Raw genomic sequence first — 17,489 nt, forward strand, 5'->3', positions numbered from 1 at the left:
CATGTGTCTGTGCCATGGCCTGTTGTCACTTCATCTGTCACCCTCAAGAGATTAGAGCTGTTCCTGGATATCTTCTCCTTATATCCCTTTCTGAGCCTCCCAAACATCACTATTCAGTGCTCCCTTTTGAGAGAGTGAAGCTGTGTGTGAATATAACTTTTTCCCCCCCCTTTACCAGTCGTGCCTTGTGACATTTATCATCAACCAGCTGCTTCAGTCTCCGTATGACATATTAGAGGACGAGGGGACACCTCCCTTTCCTGTTGGGAACAGGAAGCGTATAGGAAATAGGGTGTAAATAAGCATGGGACACACTGACTAGGACACAGAGCCCAAGTATACGATCTGGCCTGAGAGTTTAGCAACAGATTTATTACAGAGCAAGGAGTGTCAAGCCAGACTGAATTCCCTGCAACAGGAGGTGCTGGGTGTGAGCCTGAGAATCAAGGCTGTGTGAGAAGACCTTGTGTCCGTGATTTAGACTTCAAACTGGTGGTTTGTACGTCTCAGGTAAAACCTAAACAGTGAGAGAAATACCTGTTCCATACGGCTATGGCATGTCAGGAGGCAAACAGCTGCCTGTGACTCAAATCTGGCTCCCTAACATCAATATTTGGCCTGCAATATCATAGTTTTTTAATTCAAATATTTGAATAATTTCTCACAAATCTACACTGTGGACTTGAAAACTTGTCTAATTCCCAATAAATATCAATCAATGTTACGAAGTCTAATAGATAGCATTCTGTTTCAAATGTTAATAACCCATCAATTACATTTTTAGTCTCAGTGCACCACAAGGAAGACATTTGTGTATTATTTTTGCCAAACACATTTTATATTTGACATAACCTGTAAGTTTTCCAAATTAGTTTTAATTTTCAAAAACAAATACAACGCTCAAAGATAAAATACTGTACTAAAAACTTTGACAAAATACAGTAAAGGGCTGTATAACCTTTAAAACTATTTTAGCCCCAGAATCAACAATGCAAGAAAAACTGTTAATATCCAACGACCTTAGCCCTGTGCATTATTATCTCACCCTAATCTGAACTATTTAAGATCAGTCAGAAAGTACGAGAGTCATCTAACTTAAATGTTCACCAAAATGTATTCCCCACTGAACAGACAAAAACTGGCAGGAGATGAGAACATGAATGTGCAGAGACATGAGCAGGCCGTTACATTCCTCAAACACATAAAACAAACATCAATACCATATTTCCATTGTATTTTTATCTTGTTTCGCTGTTTGAGGTTTTCTCTTCATGTTGTGGGCATCTGAAGAGAAAATTACTACCTCCAGCTGCTTATTACAACGGCCCAACACCTTGTATTTGCACCGTAGTTGGTAGAAATGCACATTAATTCCTGTCCTTGGTAAAAACTTCCAGTATATTTGGACGGACACCTGACTACAAAGGAGACGAATTACGAACAACTTTCTAAATTCACTGGTCAGTTTCAAGTGCCTCCATCAACAGCACACCAACTGCTCTGAACCCACATTAAAACTGAATTTTGGCCAACAACAGGCCACATGTACCGTTTGGTTTGTTGTTGTTGACCAAAGCCTTCACATTAGCCCGTGAATATTCACCAGCTTCATGAACAGCCCGTCAGCAGGACGCCTACAAAATTCAAACTGACATGAATCTTGTCTGTAGCTGTCGAGTCATTCTTGATCATTTCTAACAGATAGTGACCAATTCAATATGACTAACTAGTAACCTGAGAACTCACACAAAGAGACTTTTTCAGTGACTGTCACAAGCCGCTAATCACCACATGCAAACATGGTTTGACAAATTATTCAGATATCGCTCAGCTTTCACAACACAAAGAGCTTCTCCTCCTCTTGCATCTTTCAGCAAACTCAGTGCCAGTCCCCCCGGGGCTACGATGGATCTCAATGAGGAAGGGCTAAATCCTCTCCTTGTGCAACACCACTCCCACAGGTCTATTTCTGTAAACTGAAAATTCACAAACGAAAAAAACGTTGAAGTATGACAGCAGTCAATGGGCACAATTTTCTTAGTTTACCCCCTGCCCGCTGCCCCCCCCCCAAAAAAAAATCCCAAAATATATGGATTACAAATGCTGTTCTAGCAATTAATTTCCTATTTGGGAACCCACTGTAGGTAATTCCAAACAAGGACCCCTCCCCCACAACATGCTTCCACATGTGTAATACACACCTTTTTGTACCACTGTTGCTACAGGTATCTGTTATTTTAACCCTGTGACTTTATTTCCTATGTACACGTTGGCAATAAGAATGTTCATATGACAATTTTCATTCATGTAGTAATAACCGAGATGTGATGTGGGAGGAGGTCTTTCAGGCACGTCATGTTTTGTTGTGGTACTTAAACCAAAAGCACTCCCGTAGTTTGGGTTTTGAAAGAATCTCTCCTGGTTGTATTCTCATTACAAAGAATTAATAATTGTGCTAGAAATTAAATTATAGCTTTCTGATTTAAAAAAAAAAAAAAAGTTAAAGTAACAAGGCTTAAATGTTTTGTGTAAAATTTACTGAAGTGCATTCAACATCCAATCAACAAGCTTAAATTTCTGTTATGCGCACTGCTAGCTGGTAATAAAAACTACATTATTAAGAAAACTGATTTGATAGTTTAGTTGAATCAGTTGATTTGATAGTTTGAGCAACTATACTGTAGTTTTTTTTTATTTCCAACTTTAACAATGAAGTGCTATTGGATTTGGTGTTACATAATACTGAACCTCATCATTGAAGGGAATACAAAGTACAAAATACAAAAATACAAAAATCATTGAATACAAAGCGAACCAACAGATAAAACCGGATCCGGCCCGCCAGGGGGTCCAGCTCGGCCCGCCGGATGACTTTGCTAAGTGTGAAAATTACGGAAAGACATAAATTGCATTTCTATGAGAATATGGAGGTTTATGAGTACAAACGTTTTGTTATTTATTTTTTTAATCGATCCAGTAATTGCTTCACAAACAGCGTAAATGCGACGTCTGCTCCGGAGGAAGAAGCGCTCGGTGCCACAGGCAGCAGCGCTCGCTGCTCGCTTTGTGACGCGTTTGACGTCAAACGCGTCACAACGCGAGGGAATCTGCAGAGGAGAGCCGGGGCAGATAAACAGTGGGCTGATGTCTGAGTTTTTGCTCTTTATGTTTCTAGTTTATTGTAGAAAGACCTTAAAACAGTGTTTATCATCCAAAAGCCTTCACCAATGATTTAAGCATAGAGAAATATTGTTGTTATGTATGCGTTATTATGCTATGATTTTACTGGTCAGGCCCACTTGACATCAAAGTGGGCAGTATGTGGCCCCTTAACTAAAATGAGTTTGACGCCCCTGGTTTAGAAGAACAAAAAACAACCGATGAACCCATAATCCAGTCCACAAGGCCACAATCCTTAATTGATCGTACAATAATTTATCATAACACGCCAACCAGATATAAGTCAACACTACCAACACAGGTCATCCTCTACAATAGTTTAAAATAGTAACATTTATTGTTATTAAGGTAAAATGACAATCCTGAGAGATTTTATGACAAAAAATGATCTCAATTAAAAAGATAAAACTTAGTTGATAGAGCACACCTCATACAAATGGATGCCATGCAATGCACTTAAAAAAATGCACAGAACACGGCCGCAATAAACTTAAACTGAAAAAAATAATATTAAAAAAACCATTATAGTAAGAATAAAATTACTAATAATGTTTTAAATAATTCTGTCCAACAAAATGGAATATATCCACAACAGCAGAACAACTCGAATGACCACAATTCCCTGCTGATATATATATAAAGAACCTATCAGTCACAGGTTATTTTCAGAAATATAAACAAACTGCAAAGGAGACAGAGTACCTCTGTCATCACGTCTGTTGAGCTTTGTTGCACCTTTGGCAAGAAAGAAAAAGAGCGAAGGAGATTGCGTGACTAAGAAGGAGGGAATACTCCTCCCGTCGCCGATCCTGTCCTGTAGGAGGATGGACGCTCTCTTTTCTCTGTCGGCTCTTTCTCGCGCTGTTTTTGCCCTCAGGGCCCATGCTGCGGTTCACTGACACTGCAGTAGCCCGAGAGCAAAAAAGTCAACCAGCAAAGTTCACTGAGACAAGCATGCTGATTTGTTCCAAAAAGAAAGATTAAACAAACACACAAATGAACTAAGGGTTTATGTCAATCAAAATCCCACCCTTCAAGAACAACACACCTCAACGAGACAGTCCGCCAATTTTGATGAGAAGTATCAGCGAGACTATGTGGGTTTTTTAGCCTTGTTGCCATGGAAACCATTGTTTTGCCCTCTTCCTTCCTGTCTTGCATTCCTCCACACAATGCGATGAAAAGTAAATTGCCTTTCAACAAAGCAGATTGGAGTCGTGTGCGTGGAAAAGAAGAGGGTGAAGACTCGGGCCAGCTGAAAGATGCACAGGAGTTGAAAAAACATGCCCATGAAGGCCAAGTAGAACTGGAACTGCTGGAGTATGTTCACTCACTGGTCATTTTGCATTCTCAGGGTTGCATGTTACCTGATATCAGGTAGACAGATTTTGATCTCCGACTCGCAGCAGCTTCAAGCCAGACAGCCGAGAATTTAAAGGGGAAAGAAATAACACCCGCCGAGATTAGATGAACCCCACTCAACAAAGCCCTGGAGCACAGATGTGCTGTTGCCACTCTGATAATCCCTTAAAAGCACAAATCCACACAGGATGTCACATGATTGTTGCTTCAATGCATGTTGTCTCACCTCACCTTTTTAATTGAGCGTTACTGCACCTTTTATTGTTCAATTCATGAATGGTGAGTGATTTGTTACTTCACGTAATGCTACGCTTATCTTCTTCAGCTGAGAAGACGGGCATATTGTGGACCTTTACTGTGTGTTTTTCAGCACAAAACTCAAATACCCAGGTGCATATCATAAAGACCAGCCCCCATGTCAACACTGTACAGAGTAAATACACCATTAACAAGAGAAAAGGGGGGCAAGTACTCACAGTTCTTCCAGGTAGGGGAGGTTCTTGAATACATATGATGGAAGCTCAGTGATGTTGTTCATGCTCAGGTCACTGTGGAAGAAAAAGAAAAAGAACGGTTAGAAACAGTAAAATTTCACTGATACATACGCTTATCTTTGATTTATATATTTTAATGGTTTTTATTCTCTAACCTTTTAGAACAAGTTTTGAACTGTCTATAAATTAAGTTTTACCTACTTTTTCTGATTGTATTGAGAAACTCAATCCTCAAAATTAAATAATCTGTGTATGAAGTCTTATTTGATCAAATAAACTATAATGAACATGCAATCAAGACATTAACATGATGAAGATTATTACTACAATACTAAAATATATACACACACAATGGGGTAGTTGGACAGCTTCATGGCTTTGACTGTGCCTGCATGAGTTTAACCTCAACAAAAAGAAGTCTTGAAAAAGCCCTTCTCTTTAGCCCCAGGGATCTTCATTTTTCAAATCAACGAGTAAAGATAGGCATGTAGCAGCATGAAAAATATGCACACAGGACTTGATTTGCTTCCCCACCAAACCTGATGTGAGTATATGTATTTACATCTTCGTAATGTTAATTTTTTTTTAAAAACACACACATTAATATGCATTTGCTTACAGCTAAAGGAGAAGTAGTGCAGTGTTTTCAACAGGCTATGAAGAGTAAAGGGCTGCCACAATAAAAGAGGGGGACAAAAGGCTGCCTCAGATGTTCTAAGGAGACATCTGCAGTGGGAGCAAACTCAGGTCTGGAACCTTAATCTTGATGAGGTATTCGCTAACCTGCTTCAACAAAAAGGCCCCCCACCAGATGCCATATGCAAAGAGATGACACAATCAAGATTGAAAAAACATCCGGGATTCACAAATGAAGAAACCCCCTGCACTCCTCCCTCGTCTTTCACTCTCCAACTGGCCATCTTGAATTTCACTGCCAGATCTCTCCCGGACCTTGTGTGTGGGCCCCTGAATCCTACAAGGATCATATTGCCCTTCCTCTGCAGACACACGCACGCACGCACACGCGTGCACACACACACACACACACACACACACACACACACACACACACACACACACACACACACACACACACACACACACACACACACACATACACACACACACCTTAAAAGGTGGGCCCTGACAGAACCCTCATCATCCCTGTGACTATGTTCCATCTCCTCTTACCTGGTTATCCAATTACCATATAGACTATGCAGCTTCAACAACACTTCCATCAACATCTACCCAGTTCTTAAGGCTTTTTCCTCCCTGACAACATCTCTGATGGTGTTCTCCAGCCACTGCTGCAGTTCTGCCACCACAGGTGGTCAGTGGGAAACATCCCTAACCGCATTTTAAAACGTTTGACTAAATCTTCCAAAGACTGTTGACTGGTCTAAACCACATGCAGAGCTGGGGAGTATAGGAGGCCTGCATGACTCTATCACACTTCCTCCCTCCCTCTGTGTCTGGCTGCTTTACTCATCAAGGTCCCGGCTTGTCCCTGCTAAGACAGATTGAAGAGGACACTAAAAATGCAGTCATGATAAATGGTGGCAAGCCTAAACGCTTCTGCAAACAGGTATCTGTAAATTCCTATCCCATGTGCCATTTGGCCTCATTTTAGCAGAGAGTAAGCAGATAATCGGACAAACGTACGAGACATGCTTAAAGAAAAGGGAAATATGGCTGCTAAAGTGAAGCAAAAACATAATCTAAAAGCCAAAAAGCTCCTTTAAAAATACAATCTCAATGTATTAGTTAGATAACACAGAATTACCATATCTTAAAATTTTTGCAATTTGCAAATCTTCTATCATGCAACAGTATTAGCACTGGAACAACATTTCTGTTTGGTCTAGAAAATGTGATTAAATACTGAACAGTCAAAAAGTCTTGGTCTATGGTTAAGACAAACTCAGCCTGTGCATGGAGAGGCTTTAGGTGTGAATCTACAGGGTTTATGTTGTGGCACTATTGTAGATCAACTCATGTACTTTAATCTCTAATCTGTTACATGAAACCTACATTCTGAAAAATAAACAGATTTCCTCTAAAATGTCCCCAAAATTATTACTGAGACATTCTCAAGACATTTTAATAGTTGTGATGTGGCTTTGACATGATTTCAAATAAAGCACATTGCTATTAAGCTTCATGGAAGACAACTGTCTGCACTACTTAAACATCAAGCTTAACTTAGCAGCAAGTTGCATCAGTAGTTTGTCGGTTTTAATGATCAAACTAAATGTAGATGTACACATCACTAAATAACCACAAACTAGGTCTTACAACAATCTTTGTTGTTACTACATCATTACACTTGATAACTACCAGGTGTAACTGTTGTGCAGCCACTTTAACCACCATTTGGGAAACCGTGTAAAACAATTTCACAGGGCACAGCAAGATTTATAATCATGATAAAAAAACAACAACATCAGTTTCCCTTCTACAGCTTGTTGCCTGACAAAACCAAACTTAGGAACCAGTAAAGGACTTTGATTGAGGTCATAAGCCAAGCTGTAACACAACTAAAGAGTTCATGGGTTCCCACTAGGGCTGTACCAAACTCAGATTTTTGTCAGTCTAATTGAATTTGGATCAGAGTCCGCTGCTAATGGCTGCAGACCTCCCTCGGGGAGGCTGCAACTGGTGGGACCAGTGGTTGCGCTTGCAAAATGGGCATCACGGTTATAAACACTCCCTAAGACGGGCTTTGCTCCAGACCAGACGACCTAGTGTTCCCCACCACCTCTGCCAATACAACACAATCCTGGTGGTGTGCTCTGAGGGATGGCAGACTTGACTTCGGAGTGCATACAGAGGCCAGTGTGCCGTTCCCACCCAGTGACAACTGGTCCTAGTGCATCACTTGAAATCTTAAACTCAGAGACCAGGGTAACTTTTGTCAATATGTATCGTTCTCCTCCAAGGGACTGTTCACTCTGGAGGGGGAGGAAGCTAAATATGAAGAATCTCAGTTACATATGGGGGTCGCCAACAGATGAGTTGACTCATTGACTTTTAGGGAGCATCCCTAGATCCCACAGGACGTTTAACGTGAATCACACCAATCAGTGCAGCACTTCACAAATCATCCCTGCACGCCAAAAAGGCTAAAACCGATGCAACCCTTAAAAATCTGGCCTGATAAAAGTAAGCTTTGATATTTTAGCCTGATAACAATTATTGGAAACTAGACAAGTCCATAAAAACCTTTCTGTCTAACTCCCTTGTAGTGGGGTTCAGTAAAATGGTAAGTCATGAAAAAGGTGAATAGCTAACATTAAAAGAAACAGCCATAGAGGGCACCTCAATCACCCAACAAATGAAAACCCTTCCAAAGCCCTGAACAGATAACTTCACTTTTTGTTTTCATTTCTAAATATTCTGGTGTCATGGATTATGCCAGACAAAGTGAAACAAACAGTACACTCTGTCACATTCTGCCAATGCTACACACACCCGAGCACATTGAGAACATTGATTTCGTTGTGAATGACTACAAAATGATTCTGATGAAGACTCAACGAAACTCATTTTACGTAAAATGTACGTGATAAGAGTTGTACATGGGAAAACACAAGGTAATAGCACTTGTAATATCCAGTTAAGCACATGGTTAAAGTCTGTTTCACTGAAGTTCACTTGTAACAGAGCACAAAGCACAAGACCTGTTGCCATGGCCACATACAGTTCAATGATGATGGCTAAACAGTGTTATTAGGTGTCTTGTCATTTACTATACCTGAGCTAACAAATGAAAAAAACGTGAACCCGACGGTGGTTATTTATTTTATAAACATGCAACAGAACCACTGAAAGAGATACAACTGAACAAATGTCATTCAAGTCTTGTTGAGACATCTGTTGTATTTATAGAGCAATCTGTGACAATCTGTCACATGATCCTATTCACGTTTCTGACAGTTTGTTGAGGTTCATCTGGCAAAAAAATCAAAATAAATATAAAAGCACCACTTCTTCACTATCTTCTGTGGTTTTCAGGATTAAATAATGTGCAAACACAAAGCAGGTTTTCATTCAGGCACAGAAATGTTCAATTCCTGAAGCATTTAAAATTAACATCAAGTATTCTTTTCCTTGTCATATAGGCTAGTTTCTCATCAATATGTTTTACACTGTCTACTTCACACACATTTCAGATGTTTTTTTATGAGCTGTCTGTCTGACGTAGTCGACACTTCCGTGTGAACTAATACACCGGTCTACACTGTCCTGTACAGCAGCTTTCACGTTATGCGTGTGCTGTACCTGGGAAGTCTCTTTCAAGTCTTTTTATTTTATTTAAACATACACGTCCAGATGCTTCAGACTGCAAAGTAGGATGCAGATGAATATATCTAGTGTACACTGACAAGTTGCTGCTGCTTTGGCCATCATTTTTAAAACTCTCACATCCTGTTAAGTTAACCTGAACCCTCCACTAGGAGCTCACATTCTTAACTTTTCAGCAGTCAGTCACTGTTTAAAAACAAACTTTTCAAGATTTTTCTTGGACATAAAAACACAACCTATACAGACCATTTAAGTCAAAAACATAAAACCCTGGAGTCCCCACACTCAGCGTGGGGTAATATTACATTTTTGAAAGCAGGACACAAGTTTCAGAAAACTTGAAATCATTAGCAGTTGTAAGCTGTGTGGTTGTGGGGGGGATGGGAGGAGGTGTATAAATGGAGGACAGGGTTAAGGACTCAGAGAGGGGGAGAGAACGTTAATATTCTCCTATCCACAGCTCATCCTGTTTGGGAGCGGGAACCACTGACTGGCTCCTTTCACCTCTGCTGACCAAGAACAAAAGTATCATTCAGTTAAAAATGGATTCAGGGCACCAATGGTGAAACCGGCAAGCTCCACCAGCAGAGTGCAAGACCCCTGACGCCACCCCTCAGCTTCCCCTAAGTCTCATTCACACTATGAAAGGACCTGACATAACTGAGATATTAGCTGTAAAAATCCATGCTCCCTTAAATCTCACAGTAGTTTGTGCAGACAAAGTACCAAAAAAATAAAACCTAGGCAGTTACTCGGTGACAGGTAGTCTACATACCTTCAAACGTTTGCTTTGTTACTAGCTGAGGGGCCTCCTCTTTTCTCTCATCTGCTTTTCTGTGACAGGGCTGTTTCCATGACAGAAGCCAAAACTCAAGCCCCTGTAGGCTGTAGGTACGAGTACACGCCAACACCGGCATGATTTATCACTAAAATGCAGGGCCTTCCATTACCAAGGTTTCTCGACAAATTAAAAGACAGACAAAAAAAAAGAATGCACAAACTACAGTAGTCATACTTGTAATGAAGTAACTTCTTTACCTTTGGGCATTGAATCTGCCGTTATGTATGTTTCTTTAAATTTACACATCCTCGTTCCGGTTGTTGTTACCCACCAGACCAGATTTTTGCCAGCAAGTTTCTACTTTGTCCATGTCTCTTTACGTCCACACCGATTCTAAACACATGATAACTACAAATGTCAAGAACAGTCATGACAAAACTCTCATATATGATATCTTTCCTCTACATGTGGGTGCATTGGCCCTGAGAGAAGGAGCCCTTGCAGCTGCAATATGTCTCACTAATCCATCATGATCCCTAGCCCCACTGCTCCACGTACAAAAGACAGAGGGAGTGGGAGAGGACAACTAAAGTTCAAGAGACCAGGAGAACAAATGAGAGGAGGACAGAGAGAGGGACAAACAACCTTTCACATACTTTTAAGAGCCTGAAGTGAATCCATTAAGAAGTTTAGTGTTTAAAACCTGTCACAGAGCATTTATATTACTATGTGCAGGGCAGACTGAGAACAGAGTCCCGAAAACAACACACATTTCCATTTTGGCTTAAAACTGGCCAGGAGAGCGGCAGTAAGGGCTCTGGTATCATTTTGTGAAAACATTGATTCATGTTAGGATTGAGATGTCAGACTGCCACCATAATATACCGGTTGTACTTATCCCCAGAGGAAAGAGTATGCTGAGGGTTTCAACTGTAAGCTGCAGGCCCAGTGTGACATGTATTCCCTTCCTCGGTTTAGTTTACCTCACACTTTCTTAACAGTGCTCATTTGAAGTGTCACACTCTTGGTTCTGGCGTAGTGAGACTCGGGCCACCATCCTTCAAAAGGTGGCAAAACAACACAGACGGTCCACAAACAACAACAAACCTTCAAGAAGTAAAATATAGGTTATTTTCTTCACAAAGTAAAACATATTAAATGGACAAACGTTATGTTAAAGTCATGATTTCATTTATTTGTTTTTTGAGGGAGCAGTCAGAGGTGGTTACTTTAGTTTGTGATTAACCCAGAGGTTGTGAAACAAACTATTTCGTCATGAGACAATCATCAACTGTATCTGCACCACTTCACAAAGACCTAACCTACCTCACACAGTAGGACGCAGATGAATATATCTAGTGTACACTGACAAGTTGCTGCTGCTTTGGCCATCATTTTTAAAACTCTCACATCCTCTTAAGTTAACCTGAACCCTCCACTAAGAGCTCACACTCTTAACTTTTAAGCAGTCAGTACCTGGTGTCCATTTGCTCCACTGTTTATAACAAAGTGTGCTCTGACTTGAAGCAGTAAACTCTTAGTCAGACTTCTGGTGAGGATGTGGTAACGGCAGTTATTACATTCAAGTTACGAGTTTGACGCCTAATTTTGATGTACTAAATGTACGGTACCAGGGCACTGCTGGCTACCGTCCATGCATTACTCACCCAAATCTATCCCTATTTCTGACCTCAGCAGTTAGTGCATTGCTCATTGATTCAGTCACATAACATTTCCTGCCCTAACATAACCTAAAAAAGCTACGTTTTTAAATGTTATCGAGCAACAGATTACTTTTACGAAAGTTTTTTTTTGTGATCCCAGAAACGACTTCAGTTTGCCCATTTAAACGTTTGACATTTGGCACATGTCAGGAGCCAAATGAATGTTTAAAACTAATATTTCCACAGACTGCACTGACCACTGCTGCAGCTTTCGCATACGACCTAACGTATGCTGTGGTACAGAAAAAAATGCAATAGAGAGATACTCAAAGTGTGGAAATACTGGATTAAAATGCTGGTCTGGCCCCTGAAAAATATTTTGTCATTTATGGCAAAAAAGCAGACGTCTTTGAGTTCCCAAAAGTACCTTAGAAGATGCACCCTGTTCTTGGACATCAGGTAATGATACTATTTTGAGAGAACGCATGAAATGCTGAGGTCAAGAAGTCCTTCAGAAAGTAGAGAGAAATCTTCATCAACATGTCCAGAGCTGAAATGATTTGTTCATGGCAAAAATGTTCAGCATTCACTGATCTGATACACTCAAATGTGAGGTTGAGTGACTTCTGAAAGTGTAAAACTGTATTATTACTTTCATTTTGTACTATTAGTAGAAGGAAACAAGCAGTTTAACGACACTAGCTTTGCTCTGGAAACTTAGGATGGGCATTTTTTTTTTTTTTTTTTTAGACAACATGCATCAACTAACAATTATTTACATTGTTGATGGATCTCTCAGTTATTTTCTTGATTAATAGTCCAATCTAGATATTGTTTCAAAGCAGTGTGAATTGTTCATCCTACAGTAACTTCTCAGTCCATGATGATTAGATGATATTGCCTATTTATCTGAGAAACTAAAGCTTGGCAATGTATTGATATCATATCATATGATATGAGACAGGGTATTGTCTTACATTTTGGATATCATAGTATCATGATGTGGCGTAAGAGTTGTCTTTACATGGTTATAAAGCTTGAGTTACTATACAGCGATGCAATTTCCTGAACTTGCCAGCCTGTTCTAGCTGTCCTTTTATTTGCCTTTAGCACCGAGTCATATATCCACATTACTGAAGATTATCTATCAAAAATCTCTGAGTAAATATTTTGTTAAAAAAAAAACAGATAGTCATCTCTACAATACTGCCACGATATCATATTGTCATATCTGATTGTGTCCATATCGCCCAGGCCTATGAGAAACAAAACCAAAACCCCAAAATATTCAGTTTACTATCAAATAGTTTAAATAATCAAGTCTGCACATCTGCAACCCTTAAATCAGAAAATGTTCAGGACTTTTGCTTCAAAAATAAACTTGTAATGCTTATTAATTTAAACAGAACAGCTTCCAACTTAGTGCATTTTCTGCAGATCCACCGCTAATCGATCAACCCAATAGTTGCAGCCCAGCACATGCATATCATAACATGAATAAAACTGTTCATTTAACATTGCATCAGTTAATTGTGCAACTTTTAACTGCACTGAAAAGGCAGGTAACAAGTTGTGGAGCTGTCACTGTGTATAGTTTAACTGAGCTGTTTGAAGATGTTGAGTTGTGACACATTAATGGGTCAGACTAGAAACACTAACTAACCTGTGCAGAGCTCTGACAACATGTTGGTAGGAAGTTAACCCGGTAATGTTCAATGCCCATCATTCACTTGCACTGTGAGCACAACAACATCCCATAACCGGGCCTCAACGGGGAAGACTTTAGAAAGGTTGTGTTTCAGTGTGCATGTTACTTACAGGTAGTAGGTGAAAGTACTGAGCCCAGACGGGACGGTGGTCAGTCCTCTCCCGGAGCAGTCTGCACCCCCATCTTCATCACAGCTGCATGACGGCGAACAAACGGCCGTCGACTGCCCTTGACCGGCGGCACCGGGGCGAAGGAAGCACCACAAACATATCCAAAACAAATCCACACGCATTTTTCTCCTCGTCGGTTCAGGTGAAAGCGATGGAAAAGAGAAAAAAAAAAAAAAAAAAAAAAGAAGAAGAAGAGGGGGGAGAGAGAGAGAGAGAGAGAGAGAGAGAGAGCCCCTTTGTTTGTGCTTTAATCTATTCCGGACGTCGACTTCTCATGTGGTTGGTCGGTGGAGGCATGAAGAGATGAAGCCAAGCCGACGCTTTTCAAAACAAAATGTGAAGGTCCGGAACACTTCATACATCCACGAGCCCCCGACGCAAGCACGCACGCGAGCGTTTAGCTAGCTTAAAAACCAAACGCCGTCTTCGAGCGCGAGCGATTTACCTTGAAACATGTCTCAGCCCCGTGTGTCGTCTCAGTCCGTGGAAAATAAAGTAGCGGCGTTGGCGACAGGAGCAGTAGCCTACCTTGCGTTTTTTTTTTTACGTTTTCGTTGTCCCATTAAATAACCAAATAGGAGGAGGGGTGTGGAGGGGAGGGGGTGGTGGTGGTGGTGTGGAAACGAACGGTGCCTTGTTTTAATGTGTCGCTAACATACCGGTCCGGTGGCGGTAAACTGTTCGGCAAAACATACCGGGGACGGTGCTTTTGCGTCCTGGTTTGTTTCCTTGCAGGAGAGCACCGTCAGTTTTCAGCCATTCCTCACGTTCCCCTCCTCTTCGGCTCCTGACATCAACAGCATGCTTGTAGCTCGGCAGGCACCCTACCGGACAACCTGCAGCACTGGGCCCGGCCTGTGCAACACTGAAACCTGCACCACGACGTCAGAGTCCGCCAACCTCCGCACACCCCCCCTCCCTCCCCTCCCTCCCTCCGACCACAAGTTACCAAACAGACAGGTACAACTGTTCACACACGCTCTTGGAGGGCAAGTATGGCTTCATGTGTTTGTGTAAGCTCCTGTGCATCGCGGGAACAAGACTTAGCTGTTTTCTTTTTGTCTTGGAGTAGGACATATGTAAAGCGAATGGGTTTATGGGGCACAGAGGTGTCGTCGGGCCCCTTTTGACCCCCCCCCCCCTTACACCTACTCGCACGTGCCTTACAAATAACAATGCAGTTGACCGTGTGTGGGTTAGTTTGTGGCTGATTTAAAACACTTTGTGTTTGTTCAGCGCAGCATTAAATAGAATTAAGCCTTATAACTCGTTTTTAACGTAGCGCCCTACTATAATTGCTTCAGACTGGCAATAACACAGGAACCAACATTTTGTATTTTACTTTAAAGTTTCAATATGTACGGATTTTTGTTTTGTTTTGTTTAAAACCCTCAAAAAAAATTAAACACAATTATCGACAGATTTTGAAGAAATTACACTGCTGACCAAGAGGCAGTTACTTCATGGGAGAAGTTGAATGGGAGTCTCTTTTGAGCGGGCCCCTTGTGGTGGTGGGTGGTATTGCACTTTATGGCATTTATGCATTTGCTTCACTTTCCAGACCCAGAACCGACATCGATTTTTACATACAGTATTTGTTGCTGACATTATGTCAAAGACATCAAAGTACTGTTTTACAAAGAGAAATTCCCCTGGCCCGCCCTGTCATGTGACACCACCCGTCACCTCAAGAGGCGATAATGAGTCGCTTTAGCGTGGAGAGGAAGAAGTAGTGGTGGTATTCTAACCTCTCGTTAGAATGAGTGGAATATTATTAAATTCAACAAAGGCTGAAACTCTTTCCAAGTGACCATTATCACCTCCACCCGCTCCTGGCAAGAAACCATGTTTGGGGGCAAAGAAGAGAAGTGATAGAAATAGAAGCAAAACAAGAATTAAATATTGGCTTTCCACTGCTGGAGACAGCTGTCGGTGAGTAAAGGAGAGAGGGTCATTGTGTTTGTATTCAGACCAGGTATATATAATGAACAAGTAGCAAGAAAACAGCTGCAGCAAAACCGTACATCCACCATCCAGGTGCACTGAGCATTGCACCTGGTTTGCTGCCTGCTTACTAACTCTACTACATCCAAAATTAAACTACCAGGTTGTAAAGACCTTGACTCACTATCACCTGTTGGGGCATTCGGTGGTATTACTAGATGAGGCTAGCTGGTTGGCATACAAACTTCACAAGATATGTGTGTAGCATGATACATAAATGTCTTTCACAAATATCCAGATTATTATTTCTTCCCATTCTGTGGATCATTTTTAAATTAAAAGTTTAACATATTGTCCCTCTACAGTTTATATTACATTTCAATGCATATAAAGTACTGTGCCAAAGTTTTGAGCACCTAAAGTAAAATGAGGAAACTTTCAAATTTCTTTACAACTTCATACAAAGATTAAAAAAAAAAAAAAAATCAAACCGATATTTTGTTAAAACCAGTCTTTGTCTTGAAAGTAAATTCTCCGACGTGTACTTGCGCACCGATTTTCAAGCTTCTTGACCCTGCCACAGTTCCTCTGTGGATTTGTGGTGTTTCAGGTGCTTCTGTCTCTTCATGTAACCTCAGACCAGTTCCATGATAATGAGATCAGGGTTCTGGATAAGAATGAAAACATCTACTTTACCTAAAACCTTCACACAGATTTGTGGTAGTATAAACACACTTATAGCTGCGCCTTCTGACACATAAAGCCACATTGTGGAAAACATGAATATCAAAAGAGCCTATGATGATACAAACTTTCAATGAACATGAAGGTCTTTTACATGCTTAATGTCTACAGTTAATGATCATCGTGTCAAATGAATTGTGGATGACAGTTAAAAGCTTAGCATGCAGAATATCAGTGATCCACTGCAAGGTTGACAGGCCGTGAGGTCTAACATGATGTCTGACAGTTTGTGGTGTTACCATGGAAGCAGCCACCACAATGATAAGCGTAGGCTAGGCGACCTGAATGTTTTAAGAATTACATTCAACAATGATGGTTACATGTTGGGGGATAAAAATCCATCTATTTTTTTCTTCAACATATATGGTATAATTATTATAATGGACATATTTTAAATAATAAGGTCTTGCATTTGTTCCACAGATGTGTTTGTGGTAATTCCCAAAAATGTCATCAGGAGTTCCTGAGTGCTTTTTCTTTTCTTCTCACATTACTGGCTGAACAAACTATAGCAAACTATAAAACTATGGAGTTATTTTCACACACTTCAAGATAATTATTGTGGTGTTGACTGCAAGCATAAAATCAATCAAGGAACTACACTCCCAGTCATTTTATATATTTATTTTAAATATATCTGGGTTATCAGTGACGTTGCTCCTGCCTTTCCAAAAATCTTTCACTGTTTAAAACTGCTCTTACTCTCACACTACTCAAGACTGAAGTCTTCCTGCACCTGACACTCAGAGCATCTCCACCTTTAACATTGTGGGATAATCAGTGGTGCATAGGGGAAAGGGCAGTCAACCGGATAAGGCTCAAGGTGCGCAGGGTGTGGTGACTATGTTTGGTATTCATGTAGCCAGAGGCATGAGGCGCACCTGCAGCACATATAGCATCTGCTATTGGATTACCAGCAATACATTATCAGTGGGGTGGTTTACAGTATGGCATCAGTCATGGCCAGTCAAATCAACCTTGTACGTTCACTTTGAAAGGACTGTGCTGGGATACAAGGGACTCCTGAATGTTTTGCTTTCTTGTTTAAATGCAAAAAGGATGCAAACACGACACCTTTCGATCAGAAACTTTAAATGCACGTTTTGTCACTGTTTTCATTTTTCAATTAAAAGT

General features: G+C 40.7%; 1 protein-coding gene across 1 annotated transcript in view; it reads right to left on the bottom strand.

Moving 5' to 3' along the window:
- The window catches only part of lgr4 (leucine-rich repeat containing G protein-coupled receptor 4), a 31,386-nt gene extending 16,838 nt beyond the window's left edge, over nucleotides 1-14,548 (bottom strand). Inside the window, exons 1-2 of the mRNA XM_069697677.1 lie at nucleotides 13,608-14,548; nucleotides 5,019-5,090 (exon numbers count right to left, since the gene is read on the bottom strand). Coding sequence (XP_069553778.1) covers nucleotides 5,019-5,090; nucleotides 13,608-13,789 — 254 coding nt within the window. The 5' untranslated portion in view covers nucleotides 13,790-14,548. The remainder of the gene's footprint in view (nucleotides 1-5,018; nucleotides 5,091-13,607) is intronic.
- Between the last annotated feature and the right edge of the window lie 2,941 nt (nucleotides 14,549-17,489).

Source organism: Brachyistius frenatus, unplaced genomic scaffold (assembly GCF_029030835.1).
Source record: "Brachyistius frenatus isolate BFR_SWC_R1_liver_20210118 unplaced genomic scaffold, ASM2903083v1 Contig_24, whole genome shotgun sequence".
Taxonomy (NCBI): Eukaryota; Metazoa; Chordata; class Actinopteri; family Embiotocidae; genus Brachyistius; species Brachyistius frenatus.